Source organism: Procambarus clarkii, chromosome 42, assembly GCF_040958095.1.
Source record: "Procambarus clarkii isolate CNS0578487 chromosome 42, FALCON_Pclarkii_2.0, whole genome shotgun sequence".
NCBI classification, from domain to species: Eukaryota; Metazoa; Arthropoda; class Malacostraca; order Decapoda; family Cambaridae; genus Procambarus; species Procambarus clarkii.
In genome coordinates this window covers 9,329,130-9,345,946 of record NC_091191.1, presented here as the reverse complement: position 1 = coordinate 9,345,946, position 16,817 = coordinate 9,329,130, and the positions used below count along the sequence as shown (strand labels likewise).

General features: G+C 45.0%; 2 protein-coding genes across 5 annotated transcripts in view; one reads left to right on the top strand and one right to left on the bottom strand.

The window, feature by feature from the left end:
- LOC123770276 (mitogen-activated protein kinase kinase kinase 13) overlaps window positions 1-15,731 on the bottom strand; it is a 116,166-nt gene extending 100,435 nt beyond the window's left edge. For 2 of the 4 annotated variants that reach the window (XM_069339876.1, XM_045761974.2), the window contains exon 1: window positions 15,116-15,731. In XM_069339876.1, the coding sequence (XP_069195977.1) occupies window positions 15,116-15,177 (62 nt within the window). In that variant the 5' untranslated portion in view covers window positions 15,178-15,731. Of the gene's footprint in view, window positions 1-10,756; window positions 11,004-15,115 lie in introns of those variants that run through there. The other 2 variants (XM_045761975.2, XM_045761976.2) reach the window with 2 other exon arrangements.
- The window catches only part of LOC123770280 (uncharacterized), a 92,551-nt gene that overhangs the window by 68,157 nt on the left and 7,577 nt on the right, over window positions 1-16,817 (top strand). The gene's annotated exons all lie outside the window — the stretch shown is intronic.

The following is a 16,817-nucleotide window of genomic DNA, read 5'->3' as shown; positions in this document are numbered from 1 at the left end:
TGTGTGTGTGTGTGTGTGTGATATATTATTCAACATTTGCAACTGCTGGCAACTGTGTCTGACTACTACACCCGCCTCTGCTACCCTCAACTCTCTCTAAATCACAGCCCCCACTCCTGTGCCAGGTAAGTTTTTAAATTTAAATTTTGCCCCGAGGGGCGAGTTTATTGGGCAGCGCCACTCATCGTGTGAGTGGACACACCGCCATAGCAGAATGTACAACACTCCCCAATAGGAAGAAAACCCGCTGGGTTGTTCATCCTGTCACTTGTACCCAGACACAGCTGGGACTTGCTTAACTGTCTCAAGTGAACAGCTCCTCAAACAAGAAGGCTAACATTTATCAACCCTTAAAAGCTTACGTTATCTTGCGGGTGCAAAATGGGGAAATCTTTTAAGAACAGTTCACTACGGGCTCGCCATAGCCCGTGCTACTTGCAACTTTTGCTTCCGAGTAGCTGAACCTTAAACTAGAACAACAAGAACAACCCTGAACTCTTAAAGACTGTGTAATCAGCGACCTGTGCACATCCCATACGTGAATAATAACTAACAAGGCCGTACTCGACCAGGACAATCTTAGATATTATTATTTATATGATAAGTTACCAGGCCTAAAATGAACGGAAACTGAATCCCGCCAAACACACAACGAAACTACGACGTTGGTACAACGTTCAAACAAGTTTTAACACCTAACCAGTTATAACAACCAATATAGCAAGTTGTAACAACGTTCTAATACGTCATAAACACGTTAAAGCAAGATGTAACAACTTTATTACAAGTTGTATCGAGCGGAAAAATAAAGATAATTTCGGTTTGTGTTTCCAGGGCTTAACTTCAACGCCCATATCCAACACATAATCTTGGTAGAAATGAGAACATTTAAAACTTTCAGAGACTGGTGTTACCCTTCTCTCTCAGCCCTCCACGCCACACATAAGGATCAACAATTAAAAACAACTGCCACAACATACATCGAGGTTCGAACCCTCATCACGGCCCTTGTGGATTTTTTCCAACGACCACAAGCCTGTTACACAGAAGAAAGAAACAGGCAAACAAATTCAAATGTTTATTGAGGTATAAATACACAAAGGGATGCAGTAGCTCGAGCTATAGGCGAACATGATCACCACATACAAGATCCTCAGGGGGAATTAAATATGGTTGACAAGAACAGACAATTTGCCCTGATGTCAAATGGGTTAACCATTATTGTGACCACTTAACTATTATATTGACCACTTAAAATGAACAGGGCCAGGATTCACCAAGCATTTACTCAAACCCTTACGAAACCTGTACATCTTTCCTTAATCATGGCGGCTTTGTTTACAGTTATTAAACAGTTTACGAGCCCCGAAACACTACGAGGTTGTTTATAACAATAATAACCTTGGGTTGTGAAGTTACGAAGCTCGTAGACTGTTTAATGAATGTAAACAAAGCCACAACGACTGAAAAAAGATGTACAGGTTTCGTAAGGGTGTAAATGAATGATACATACTGGGGCAAGGTCCTAAATTGTAATTCTAATCAACACATTTACCTTAAAGATTGTAAAAAGTTATCTTGAGATGATTTCGGGGCTTTTAGTGTCCCCGCGGCCCGGTCCTCGACCAAGCCTCCACCCCCAGGAAGCAGCCCGTGACAGCTGACTAACACCCAGGTACCTATTTACTGCTAGGTTACAGGGGCATTCAGGGTGAAAGAAACTTTGCTCCTCTTTCTTACCCCTGAATACACCCACTTCACTAACCTTTCATCCACTTGATCAACATTTCCAGATCTATGTATGCCTTGAGGAGCCGGTCGGCCGAGCGGACAGCACGCTGGACTTGTGATCCTGTGGTCCTGGGTTCGATCCCAGGCGCCGGCGAGAAACATTGGGCAGAGTTTCTTTCACCCTATGCCCCTGTTACCTAGCAGTAAAATAGGTACCTGGGTGTTAGTCAGCTGTCACGGGCTGCTTCCTGGGGGTGGAGGCCTGGTCAAGGACCGGGCCGCGGGGACACTAAAAAGCCCCGAAATCATCTCAAGATAACCTCAAGATAACCGTCGTCAGTGTTGCAATATATTGATTTTTGCACGCCATATCTCCACCGGTTGTATTCCTGACTTATAAGGAATAAAACTGGCTTCCTTTTTCACCATAGCACACCATTATTATTTTTTTATATATAATCTTTTATATAATTTTTTTTTTTATCTTTATATATATTTTTATATATTTATATATTTAATCTTTTATATAATTTATATAATTATATATATAATTTTTATATATAATATGATTATATATGATTTTCATAGTGATTATTATCAATTATTTTTTATTAGTGTTCATTTCTGCTGATGTAATTGGGTATCCACAGAAGGGATGCCTTATAACCCTGTCCATGGAGGACAGAAGAAAATGTATATATGCTGGTTAGCATTGTAAATGTGTGGCCACGTCTGTGGTAGAAAAAAAAAAAAAAAAAAAAAAAATGCATTACAAATTTAGTATTTGTAAGATTTCTGGAAAATACCTTTGCCTGTTAGAACATAAGAAATAAGGAGCGCAGAATGTTTTTTAAAGCATGCAGCAGTTATTTAAAAACGATCAAATTACGGTGTATTACGTATGAGGACTGGGTGATAGTGAGTCGGGAGTCATTGTATTAGACGCCTGACAGCTGATGAGCGGAGGCCCGAGAGCTGAAGCTCGGTCCTACTGTTACGTTGGTTATAATTGGAGTACACACACGCATGCGCACTAGCGTCCCCCCCCCCCCCCGCCGTTACGTTCACCATCATTATCATTCTTTTCACCATCACTTTCAGTTAGTATTAGTGACATGTTATCACCATCACCACCACACAGGGATGGTGAGGGCTACCACCATCACCACCACACAAAGATGGTGAGGGCTACCACCATCACCACCACACAAAGATGGTGAGGGCTACCACCATCACCACCACACAGGGATGGTGAGGGCTACCACCATCACCACTACACAGGGATGGTGAGGGCTACCACCATCACCACCACACAGGGATGGTGAGGGCCACCATCACCATCACCACCACACAGGCTACCACCATCACCACCACACAGGGATGGTGAGGGCCACCATCACCATCACCAGACAGGGATGGTGAGGACTACCACCACCACCACCACACAGGCTACCACCATCACCACCACACAGGGATGGTGAGGGCCACCATCACCATCACCAGACAGGGATGGTGAGGACTACCACCACCACCACCACACAGGCTACCACCATCACCACCACACAGGGATGGTGAGGACTACCACCATCACCACCACACAGGGATGGTGAGGGCCACCATCACCATCACCAGACAGCTTCCAACACCCCACCATCACCGCCAGACGGGTCCTTGAGCTAACACTCTCCTCACATTTGACCTAAATTTCACTTTGAGATCGTGGAATCTGTTGACAGTTCTTCTCACTACCTCACGATACACGCCTCATTCCACTCATTGTCTCACAATAGACGAGGCCTCATTCCACTCACAAACAATAAAGGGGGGTTTAATTCTACACATTTTCTCACTATATGAAGTCATACGACTCATTGTATCACAATAAAGGAGGCGTCACCATACTCACTATCTCATGGTAAATGTAACATCTTTCCCCTCATTATCTCATAGTAAATGAGGCGTCTTTCCACTTACACGATACGGTGGAGTCATTTCACTCATTTCTCACAATTTATGAGGAGTCATTCCATTCACTATATCACAGTAAGCTAGGAACCATTTATTTTTCTATCTCACAGTACAGGAGGACACACCATCACCGTTCATGGGTCATTTTACTCATTATCTCACACTATATAATGAGTCATTCCACTCACTATCTCACAACAAATGAAGAGTCGTTCCCGTCACATAAATGAAGTGTCATTCCACTCATTTTCTCACAATAAATGGTGCATCACTAGTTACTATCTCTCAATAAAGAGGGCTTCGGTACTCACTATCTCACAATTACGCAGCTCCCCTATGACTCTGTAATATCCCCATTGGTCAAACTATTATATATTAGCGATAAGACCTACCATTAATGTATGACGACTTACTGTAAATATATAGCGCTTGAAATAGCACTTTCTCTGTAACTAGCTGACATTGTAACTATAAGGTGTGAAGGATAGATGAAATTGTTTATGTAATAATCTAAGATGAGGTCTGATAAAGATCTTTTGTGCCCTCTGTAATGCTTTTTGCGCTACCGCTCACAGGATGAGTATGGGGTGCACAATAAACTACCAACAATCGTCATCAAATGGGGGGCGTGATTGCATGAATGAGTGGGTGCATGATTTGGAATCGTAGTTGGTTGGGGAATAGGCTTGGTTAGACCAGGAATACTCACCTTATGTTTGCTGGGATTGAGCTTCAGCACTTCGGTCCCGCCTCTCTGCCTACAATGAACTGGTTCAGACTTCGATATCTTATGTTTCTCTGTTTGGGTGATGGTTAATTTCAGGAGCAGATGACGTCTGACTCCTGTAAACAGGATTACTCTCCCTTTAACAGCTTAGCTTAAGCCTTACTCTGCAGCACCGCTCCTGGGCCAGGTAAGTCCACTACGGGCTCACCATAGCCCGTGCTACTTGGAACTTGTTCCGAATAGCTGAATCTATAACAACAACAACCTTACTCAGCCGGTGTGCCCTCGAACACACCCTGACAATCATCATTCAACCAAGCCCCCAATTACTGCTGGGGGAACAGTTAAGGGTCAGTGACCAATCGTCTCTCCCTTCCCAGATGGATGAGTTATGAGGAAAGACTAAAGAAATTGAATCTCGCGTCGCTGGAAGACAGAAGAGCTAGGGGGGAACATGATTGCAAGTTTGGCCGGGCAGACAAGAGCAGTTTATTTATCACGGGTGGTACACGAACAAGGGGACACAGGTGGAAACTAAGTGCCCAAATGAGCAACAGATATTTGAAAGAATTTCCACAGTATAATAGTGACGGAATACAATGCAATATCAAGTGAGGTGGTGAAGGCAGGTCCCATATACAGTTTGGGAACCAATATACCAGTTCATTGTAGGCAGAGAGGCAGGACCAAAGTGCTGAAGCTCAATCCCAGCAAACATAAGGTGAGTATTCCTGGTCTAACCAAGCCTATTCTCCAATCAACTACGATTCCAAATTATGCACCCACTCATTCCCGCAACCACGCCCCCCATTTCTTACTATCCGGGAATTGAACTCGGGTCCAACCGGTTGAAAGCAGGCTTCACTAACTAGCTTTAATCTACCCTCACGGCTGGCTGTCGTCTTTCAACTCCGGGATCAGTCTGACGAAAAAGCTAATGCACATTCTTATCATGCATGTGCCTATGATTTTAAATTTTGTTGCGAAGGGCTAGCATCATTCTCCAGCACCAAGTTGTCATCTCAGCTATGAAGACCACCTGGAATCTCCTGATAACTTATTCACAAACGTCTTTATTATGCTGGGTAAACCGGACACCGTCCTCCTGTTGTGTAAGTGACTGCTGCCTCACAATCACGGGCCTTATGTCTGCTCGGTGCTCCAGGTGCTATTTTGGTTCTGAAATTACATTTTCTTTGTGGGTGTAATCATCTGCTTATACTTGGCGAGCAGTTACTCCCTCCTTGCCCTTCCCCGCCTTCACATTCTCCGTCATTACTCCCTTCTCCCTTCTTACCATTTCTTCCCCTTCCCCCCCCCCCTTCACCTCCTTTCATACCTCTTATTCCCTCAAGCTTCTTCGTTCTTGCTGTAGCCTTTGGCATTCTTCATCCTCCCTTATTTCTCTACATTTGGTATTCCCTTATTGGTATCTCCTCTGGTCTCCTCACCTTGACCCTTCGACCATTTCCCGCTATTTCCTTCACTCATAAGACTGATCTGATATATAGCTGAATACGACACTTGCCACACGAATGATTTAGCCGCAGGTGTACATGAAGCGCTTCCTGCTGCTAACATACTGCTCCCAACAACCCGCCTTGGACGGTGTAGGTGATTTGAGGCGAGAGAGGGCGCGACAGCCTTCAGGCGTGTATGTCGCGACACGTTAATGAGTTGGATAGCGTGCGGAGGTTGGTCTGTGTGCCCCCGGTGTGTGTGTGTGTGTGTGTACACTCCCTTGGGGTCGTGGATCGATGTGTGTGTGTGTGTGTGTGTGTGTGTGTGTGTGTGTGTGTGTGTGTGTGTGTGTGTGTGTGTGTGTGTGTGTGTGTGTGTGGATAAAGCGCTGGTCGTCTTCTAGCTTTAAGAAGGCGCTATAAAGCTCTTTGTCCTCTCCCGCCAAATATCGTCTACTATCAAGCTCAACTCTGGCGCCCATATTGGTGTATTTTAGCATAGTTCTCAACGATTTTGTGCTCGTCCCTTCCCAAAATTACATAATACTCGAAATCTTAGCCAAGAATTATAGGTTTCCCCAAATCTTAGCCAAGAATTATAGGTTACCCCAAATCTTAGCCAAGAATTATAGGTTACCCAAAATCTTAGCCAAGAATTATAGGTTACCCCAAAATCTTAGCCAAGAATTATAGGTTACCCCAAAATCTTAGCCAAGAATTATAGGTTACCCAAAATCTTAGCCAAGAATTATAGGTTACCCAAAATCTTAGCCAAGAATTATAGGTTACCCCAAAATCTTGGGTAATCTTTAGTTAACCTAAATAACTAAATAAATTAAATTAGTAAGTTGTTAAATTAAGTTGACCAGACCACACACTAGAAGTTGAAGGGACGACGACGTTTCGGTCCGTCCTGGACCATTCTCAAGTCGATTGTCTGGACCATTCTCAAGTCGATTGTTAAATTATAATACACAATATAAACTGCCATTTGTATTGTCTCGTATTATAAACATTATAGCCATTTGCTAAATAAATTAAGTTTATGCACTAGTTGTTACTGTCCAATTTCGTAATCATGTCTGTGCTAATTTTGTAGCTGAGAAATTATCAAACGAAAGCGCTCAGGTATATGGCTAATTTGCAGATGTTGTTGTTGTTGTTTTAGATTTAGCTACTCAGAACGAAGTGTCCATGTAGCACGGGCTATGGTGATCCCGTAACTGCAGAATAGTCAGGAGCTTGTATACTCAATAAAAGGTGAGGTTGGTGTGCGTGCGCCCGCGCGTGTGGGCAGTGGAGACTTCCATTCACAGCGAGCAGTGGGTCAGGACGCCATTTCCCCCCCCCCCCCCCCCCTCTCCCCATCTCTCCCACCACAACCCCTTCCACCCCCCCACCACACCCCCACCACACCCCCACCACACCCCCCACCACACCACCAGCACACCCCCACCACACCCCCCACCACACCCCCACCACACCCCCCACCACACCACCAGCACCCTCTTCCACACACACCCATGAAACCCTCCCAGATCCCCCTACCAATATGATAATAATAATATACACATCAAATATACACACATAGTAACATAATACAGATGTATATTCGAAGGTACAGGAGTAGCATATTTAAATACAGCCCCTAACTCACACAGTGTGATACGTCCTTAATACACGCACATGCACCCCTAAGTGTGTATGAAATGTATGAAAATGTATCAAACTTGTATGAAAACATGTACACACGCATCTGAGTGTGTATATGTGAATGGTACACAGCATTCATCTATGCAGAGCCATGTATACTGAAATACATGTGAAAACCTTAAAAAACCAATCGCAGCTCCATGAGAAAACAAAGTAAGACACTCACACTTGTTTAGATTTAGGAAAGACCTGGGTAAATACTGGTTACCTGGGTAAATACTGGGTTGATTTGTGGACCCAATTACCACGTAACGTGGTGAAGGTGGGGGGTCCCTTGATTGTTTCAAACGTGGGTTGGACATGTATATGAGTGGGATTGGCTGGTTATAAATAGGATCTGCCTCGTATGGGCCAATAGACCTTCTGCAGTCACCATTATTCTTATGTTCTTATGTACCCTAACCCTCCCTTTCTCTCTCCCCTTACTTTTACCCTTCTACTACCCTCATCCTCCCCTCTATTTACCCTTACCCCTGTCCCTCTCCCTCCAGCCACCTGTCCAACACACCTGGAGCTTCAACAAAGCGCCTCTGAGCCCCCTGAAGTGATCAGTGGTGTACCCCCCTTAGCACACATATAGGTAAGTAAACACACACACACATATCTGATAGACATGTTGCATGCTGGCCAATGATCAATATTTGCACGAGACTGCGTGTGCGGTCAAAGATAACCCTGACACACACACACACACACACACACACACACACACACACACACACACACACACACACACACACACACACACACACACACACACACACACACTTCAGGCAGACACTCAAACAACTGGACCACAATATTCAACTCAATAGAAAGACACCTGGTACTAGAACCCCGTCCACTGATACCACGGTACCGTCTACTGCTGATCCCAGAGACCTGACATCACTGTCCTGTGATACCAAAGTCCCGTCCATTGATACATGAACCCCGATCATCACCGTAAACAGTGATACCTGAGCCCTATCCATCACCGTCCAGTGATACCAGAGCTCCGTCCACTGACCGGAGCTCCGTTCATCACCGTCCAGTGATAAACGTCCCATCCATTGATACCAGAACTGGTTCATAACCGTCCAAAGTTATCAGAGTACGTCTAATACTGTCCATTGACACCAGACACCCGCTCATCACTGTCCAGTGATTGCTGAGCCCCATTCATCACCGTCCAATTATATCAGAGCCCCGTCCACAACTCTCCAATGACAGAAAAAAAACATTCATCACCGTCCAATTATATCAGAGCCCCATCCACAACTCGCCAATGATACCAGAGCTTCATCCAGTGATACCAGAGCCTCGTCCAATGATACCAGAGCGCCGTCCATTGGGGGTTTGGCACTAATTTATTAACCATTTATTAATTAACTCGTACGTGAAACAAAAGAGCTCCAACCAATTTCCCACAATGCGAGGCTACTGACCCTAAACATGAAAGTCATTGACGAAATGCGACTTAAAGTTGTTCAGATTTTGCCTTTGCTTGTACTGTGTGCTATCTACAGATCTCTGTGTGTTTGTCTGACTTTCTGTCTGTCAGTCTTATGTTCAGATTTTGAGGGAAATGTATTTATCTGTAGGATTGCATTAATGTGATTTTATTTGTTTGGGTTGCAATAGTGAGAAACTGATATGAAAATCCATTTATAGGAATATTAATATCAGCTTTATTTGGTATGTTAATATATTGATTAATCATTACCAGTACTCACATAATTTTGGTTGTGAGGGTTGAGTTGGTCCCGTCTCTCATCTGTCAATCAGTTAGTGTACAGGTTCCTGAGCCTATTGGGCTCTATCACATCTACATATGAAACTGTAAATGGAGTCTGCCTCCACCATATCACTACGCGTGCATGTCATTTATTAACTACTCTGACACTGAAAAACTTATTTATAATGTCTGTGTGGCTCATTTGGGCACTCAGTGTCCATTTGTGTCCCCTTGTGCGTGTACCACCTGTGTTACGGGTCATATATATATCTGTATATTTATATCTACCGTGGTGGTATATCTGGCTTTATCTATCCTATCTATTCCAGTATAGAATTAGAAGTACTCGCGGTAACAATAAGAATATTACGGACGATAATAATAACAGTAATGAAAATTGTAATTATTATTATTGATGGTCATAACGTTCAAGTACGTTTATTGAGAAAATAAGATACAAAGGGATAGAGTAGTTTAGGCTATTCCCAATAGTCATAATTGTCGTAATATTTTATGGTCAATTTGTTTATCTCTCTCTTCAGGGCGGTTCCCATACATTCTTCATACTCATTCTCTACTAATCATGCTACCACTTTTACTTTTTGCACTGCCCTTAGACCTCACACTTAACTCTTCACTCTCATTCCTCATACTTCACGTTCACTATTGTTACACATGTTCCTTACTCCATGCAGCCTCCCCCTCCCCCCACCCTCACTCCCCCCTTGGTCACGTGACGTCTACAGTCTTTATAATTTGCATAACTTTCCAAAGTCATGAAGGAGTGAATGTATATTTGAAGGTACTGAGAGTGAAGCCGTCCAGGAGTTCCTCGCACGTCCTGGTACGAGCTACTCACCCTTATAAACTTAATCTCCAACAATCTACTACAATCGCCCGAATTTTGGGACACGGAAGAGTGTTGACAGAGCCATTAAGGTGATGGGCAGCCGCGCTTAAAAAAAAAGAAACGGTACGAACCCCACTGGAAAACAGCGTCAGGTGTTTCAGAGGAGATCGATATGTCCCTCTCTCCTGAAGGGTACCAGAGACCCCCCCCCTGTCCCCACACCACCACTATCCCGTATATCCCGGGTGTGTATGGCCGCCCTGTCCCCCCCCCCCATACATACACATACACACACCCCATCGGCCAGCTGTAGGGGTGTAGACTGCGTCACTGGCGGCCACCACAGGAGCGCTGCTACACCTGAGGTTGCAAAACTCCGCATCGTTCCGCCTGGCGGATCTCGCGGTTACACGGAGGCTCGCATTTACCCTCTGATCTCCGCCATATGACCACTCCCAGCATGAAATTTTCCCCCTCTCTCACCTTATCATTCCACAAGTATCAGTTACCGGCCTCATACCCCCTCCGTACAGTATCAGGGAGTAGGAAATTTTAACCTGAAAACATAAGCTCATTTATTCGGTACTCACCTGTTTCGGTTAAGGTATCTCCTTTACATCCATCGTGGAGGGCTGGTGTTATACCACTCTGTATATCCACAGTCACAATCCTTAGATCACACAAGATGGCAAATTTCCAACACAGGTCCCCAGAGTAATAAAGAGGGAAAGAGACAAGAGGGAACTTAATAAACAGCCATCACGGACAAATCCACATCACGGTGCGCCCACTGGCAGAGTAACTGGTGCACTGGCCACCAGAGGGCGAGTGGGAGGAGGTTGCCACTTGTGCCGCATGGCTGCCGCTCCCGCTGCCAGAGGTTGCCACGGCGCCGCACGGCAACCCCCCCAGAGAGAGAGAGAGAGTGAGAGAGAGAGAGAGAGAGAGAGAGAGAGAGAGAGAGAGAGAGAGAGAGAGAGAGAGAGAGAGAGAGAGAGAGAGAGAGAGAGAGAGAGAGAGAGAGAGAGAGAGAGAGAGAGAGAGAGAGAGAGAGACATAGAGGAAAGAGAGAGACAGAGAGAGAGAGAGAAATAGAGAATAAATACCATTGTTTCCCTCTCTCCCTGCCTTCTCTCCCCCGAGGTTAATTTGCTTGCGTTGTTTAGTTAGTAATCTTGGGAGGCTTTGTAACTCAATGTTGCCAGGTTTTCACCCTTCGCGCCAACGCGGTTGCGACATGTTCCCGCTGTTTGCGACACTGAAATGGCCATCGCAAGGCTCGGCTATTAAGTTTGCCTGAAACGTGCAAGATAAGACCAGCAATCCTGAGATATGTACCAGCGTATGTGTAACTTTGGGGGGAAGGGGGGGGGCGGTGGAGGAAGAGAGGATACTAAGTGATATCTTATCTTGTCTATCAACCCCCACCTCACCCCACCGCCTGACCAGAGGACCAGAAATGGCATTTGTTTGGGAACTGAACCCCTCGCACCCCCACCCCAGTAGCGGCCAGCACAGGTGTGAGGAAGACACAGGTGTTCCGTACACCTGTATGTGTCAACACGCAAATGTTCCGTATACCCATATGTTACAGGATTTTGTTGTTTATTTATATATATACTCGTGTTCTTACATTCTTGTACAGCCACTAGCACGCGTAGCGATTCGGGCAAGTCCTTAATCCTATGGTCCCTGGAATACGACCCGCCAAATCGTTTGACAACTAATTTAGTTTCTTTCTTTGTTATGCACCCCATACCCATCCCGCGGGCGGTGGTACAGCCAAGGTATCCATTTTACTGTTGGGCGAACAGAGGCTACAGTTAAGGATTGGCACCCAGTTATTCTTTCCCGGCCAGGATACGAACCCAGGCCAAAGCGCTTGCGAAACGCCAGGCGACTGTGTTACCACTGCGCCACGGGGACTGCTTAGAAACTATAGATGTTTAGTCTACCCGTATGTGTCACCCTACCAATGTTCCATATGTGTCTCAGTGTTCCATGTGTGAGCTTCCCCCCCCCCCCCCCTCATCAAATAGTCCATATGTGTCACCCAAAGATATTCTATACGTGTCACCCACACAGCTGTTCCATATATCACAAAAACTAATCAAAACAGTCAGAGGAGAGGAAGACAGTTTGGCTATGCAAGAGGACCTCGAGAAACATCCGAATAACTTCAAGAACTTGGCCAAGGAAGCCTTAAGAACCCTTGCATATATAACCTACGCGAGACCCACCCTCGACTATGCAGCGTAAGCGTGGAAGAGTAGAACATGGAAACACGAATAAAAGATTAATACGTAAATACTATGAGAAACACGACAGGTATTAAACAACTGATAGAGCGAACGGCTATGACCACAGAGAGAGAGAGAGAGAGAGAGATAGGCACATGTAGGGAAGGGAAGAGCTTGGGTACACACTGTTGCCTCTTGCATGGAAACGGTAACAAGGGTCTGTTAACGGTAGGTACTGTTGTGGGTCTGTCTGTGTGTGCTAACGGGCAGCATTTTCCTGCCTGATTACTGTTGATAATCCTGTGTCATTATGTAGGTGTCACTCGCGTCAGGGAGGAACCATACAGGTGTCAGGTATCACTCATCTCACTACCCACAGTAAACTCAAATCACGGATGATAATAAATTTAATTATTTTACTTTCAAGCAAATGGTTGCAGATTAATCTGTCAAGAGCATCTTCTTCGTCCAAGGAACTTGTCTTGTAAAACAACATCAATACATGTATACTCTTAAAACACACACACACACACACACACACACACACACACACACACACACACACACACACACACACACACACACACACACACACAAATGGAATGCATTAGGTGATGTGGTGGAGGCTGACTCCATACACAGTTTCAAGTGTAGATATGATAGAGCCCAATAGGCTCAGGAACCTGTACACCAGTTGATTGACGTTTGAGAGGCGGGACCAAAGAGCCAGAGCTCAACCCCCGCAAGCACAACTAGGTGAGTACGTGACTCGTGTATACCTGTGCATTTGATGTTGAAATTTAAGAACAAATCTGTGGGCGCGATATTTCCCAGAAGGCAATCATGTCAACACAACCTTGTGACTGGCGCCTGTAGTAACTCCTCGTGCTTTACTGCCAGACTCCTTACCTTCCCGCCCCCCCCCTGCTGTCTTAACCACCTGCTGGTCCCCCCCCCCCTCTCCCCTCCGTGTTGGGAGTTACAGTCCCGCTCCTGTGCCAGGTAAGTCCACTACGGGCTCACCATAGCCCGTGCTACTTGCAACTTTTTGTTCCTAGAAGCTGAATCTTAACAAGTTGGTGGTGTTGGTGGTGGTGGTGGTGGGGGACACGGAGCCCTGGCTGGGGATGTGGGTGTAGTGGACACGGCAGCTACCTGAACCAATGGACCAGAGAGAACACTACCTTGGGTGTCCTGCCTCGGAAGACCATTAGTGGTGGAAGATAGAGAGGAGGAGGAGGAGGAGAAGGAGGAGGAGATAAAGGGCGAAGACAAAAACAAGAGAAAACACTGTAAACTTGAAAGATTAGATAAACTGTTTATCAGTGGTATTTCATCCATTGTGTTGTTTGTCTCAAGTAATATGCTTGTTTACAAATGTCTCCTGCTTACTAACAGGATCTTTCCTCCCTCCAACACTTTTAATATCCCTCCCTGCCCCTCCCCTGGACAATCAGTTAAGTTGGAGAGAATTGCTGGAGAAATTGCTGACCTGGAGAGCGTGCAGAGATCCTTTACTGCTAGAATTCACTCGGTAAAGCATCTAAACTATTGGGACTGACTAAAGAGCCTAAATCTGTATTCTCTTGAGCGCAGGCGGGAGAGATACATAATAATTTACACGTGGAAAATAGTAGAGGGGCTGGTCCCAAACCTGTACACAGAAATAACACCACATGAGACCAGAAGGCATGGCAGGATGTGCAGAATACCCCCGTTGAAAAACAGAGGTGCAACAGGTACTCTGAGAGAGAACTCTATCAACATCAGAGGCCCGAGACTGTTCAACACGCTTCCACTACACATAAGAGACATAACTGGCCGACCCCTCACAGTGTTCAAGAGAATTTGATAAGTACCTCCAAAGGATACCTGACTAACCAGGCTTTGATTCATACGTTAGGCTGCGAGCAGCCGCGTCCAACAGCCTGGTTGACCAGTCCGGCAACGAGGAGGCCTGGTCGACGACCGGGCCGCAGGGACGCTAAGCCCCGGAAGCACCTCAAGGTAACATCAAGGTAACCTCAGGTTCAGCTTCATTCCATTTGTTTACCACTCTCACTGCCTACGAGTAGTTCCATACATAGTAGAAACAGCTGCCTACGAGCAGTTCCATACATAGTAGAAACAGCTGCCTATGAGCAGTTCAATACGAGTAGAAACACATGTATGGTTCCATGAACCATACATGTGTTTGGTTCATGTGTGTTTCCATCCTCTACCTGTGCCCACGTTCGCTGGTCGTCCTCCGGGAGTACCTTGAGGTGGGGGCAGGTGCTAAGATGCCCGTCAACCACCCCTGTTTATGATTTGATTTTTATGACCGACGCAATTTTGACTAGTGAGCATGTGTAGTCAATGACGCAGGTGTATGTCCCTCCTCTTCTCCATACATGCCCTCTCCTTCCACTTCCCCATACATACCCTACTCTTTCCCCATACATACCCTACCCTTCCTCTTCGTCCACTTGCTATCCTGAACAAAAATTTCCTCAGCGCTTCTGGTGAAATTTTCGCTAAAGTTTCCAGTAAAAATTTCAGTTAAGTTTTCAATAGGTTTTTCACTGAAGTTTTCAGTGAAGTTCCTGACAAAATTTGTAGTGAAAGTTTTTTCTCGTTTATAGTGAAACTCTTCCTGAAATTTTCAGTTGGGTTTTCGCTATGCCGCTAAACAAAGCAAACAAAAGTAAACAAAGTGTCCTAACTTACTTGCTAACACTTGACATGGCGGAAAGGTCTGTTTTTGTTGGCTTCTTTAGTTGTGTGGTCATCGTCCGGGTTGTTCTTAGTTCGTGATCCTGTTATCTGTCCGTGTACGTGGTCCTGGGAAACTATCCATGTACGTGGTCCTGGGAAACTATCCATGTACGTGGTCCTGGGAAACTATCCATGTACGTGGTCCTGGGAAACTATCCATGTACGTGGTCCTGGGAAACTATCCATGTACGTGGTCCCTGGGAAACTATCCATGTACGTGGTCCTGGGGGGGGGAACTGTCCGTGTACGTGGTCCTTCTTAGCTCTTGTTAGCTTTAGAACCAAAGCTAACACAGCCGGACCTCACCTTGGTCTAGGTTGGCATTAATTTGATCGCATCAAATGAACTCAACACAAGCCGTGACGGACTCCTACTCACGCCGTAGAAGTCTCACCTACGAACTGAACACAAGCCGTAGCGCCTCAGTTACTGTGGAGGGTCACATCTTGATGCTAGTGGAGAGCCGCGGTCTTCTCTCACACACACACACATATATACACTTCACTTTCTCGTGTTGCTGTTGCGGATATTTGAGGAGGATGACAGGTGTGTGATGGGAGCTCTCCCGCGCACACGTGGGGGACAAAACTGAACAGGTAGCAGGCTCCTGCCTGCAGGTACGCCTGCTCCTTCATACATATCGTTTGCCAAAATTTACAAAGTATTTATATTTATTTCTATATTTCTATCTTAACTTTTTCCGCATAGTTACTGTCCCTGTATAATAAAAGTAGTTTTTAATGTTACTTTAATGCTAACAGAGTTAAGGTAAAGCTATATTGTCTCTTAAGTTTTAAAATATTGTTGAATCGCAGTTTTGGCAACCGTGATCTGTCGTCTAAGATTACCCAGAATGTTCAGTCAGTATAGCAACAATTATTGCCTTCAAAACCAAAAAAAATCTTTTGCAAGCGAAAGAATTTGGGAAGTGAACGATAGAGAGTTGTACAGTGACGTCATAAGGCAGGCATCTCCCAGACCGTCAACACCTGTACGAGGTTGTTTTCCTATTACTCGCTGAGGAGATGCAGGTGTAGAATAATCAAAATTTGTGTGCGGTATACTAAGTAATAGATTTATCATTTCCTTAATTTATTTGTTAAGCTAAGATACCACATTTTAAGCAATAACATGAACGATATAGAAGAGCTTGATGCCGTTCGTATATATACTACACCTGTAGACCAATAGGAGGTTTGCTCCAGTATTCGGATTTGCCGCCTCTGACAGGAGCGTCAGAGATGAAGTTTTCAACCCGATGACTCATACAGATGACGTTTTAAAACGTCACGTGATCCCGTGCACGCCATTGGTCGAGTATGCTGTGAGCATAGGTTGCTTCATGACGTCACGAAAGCACGGTAACACGATTGGATGAATATGTTGTGAGCCTAGACACCCCGTGACGTCATTAATATCAAGCATCGCCATTGGCTGGATGCAACGAGATTCTACAAACAGCAATCTCTCTATTTCCAATACTAGGGGAATACTTTTTTAATTCATCAACGAAACTATATCCACGAATATTTTCCATAAGACGGAAATGAAATTCTCCAACACAGCAATAGGTATAAGATATGAGAGAAATACGTCGCTAGGATATCTTTCGGATATTAATTTTGTCTCTGGTTTCCGGATAGTTGCCACATTT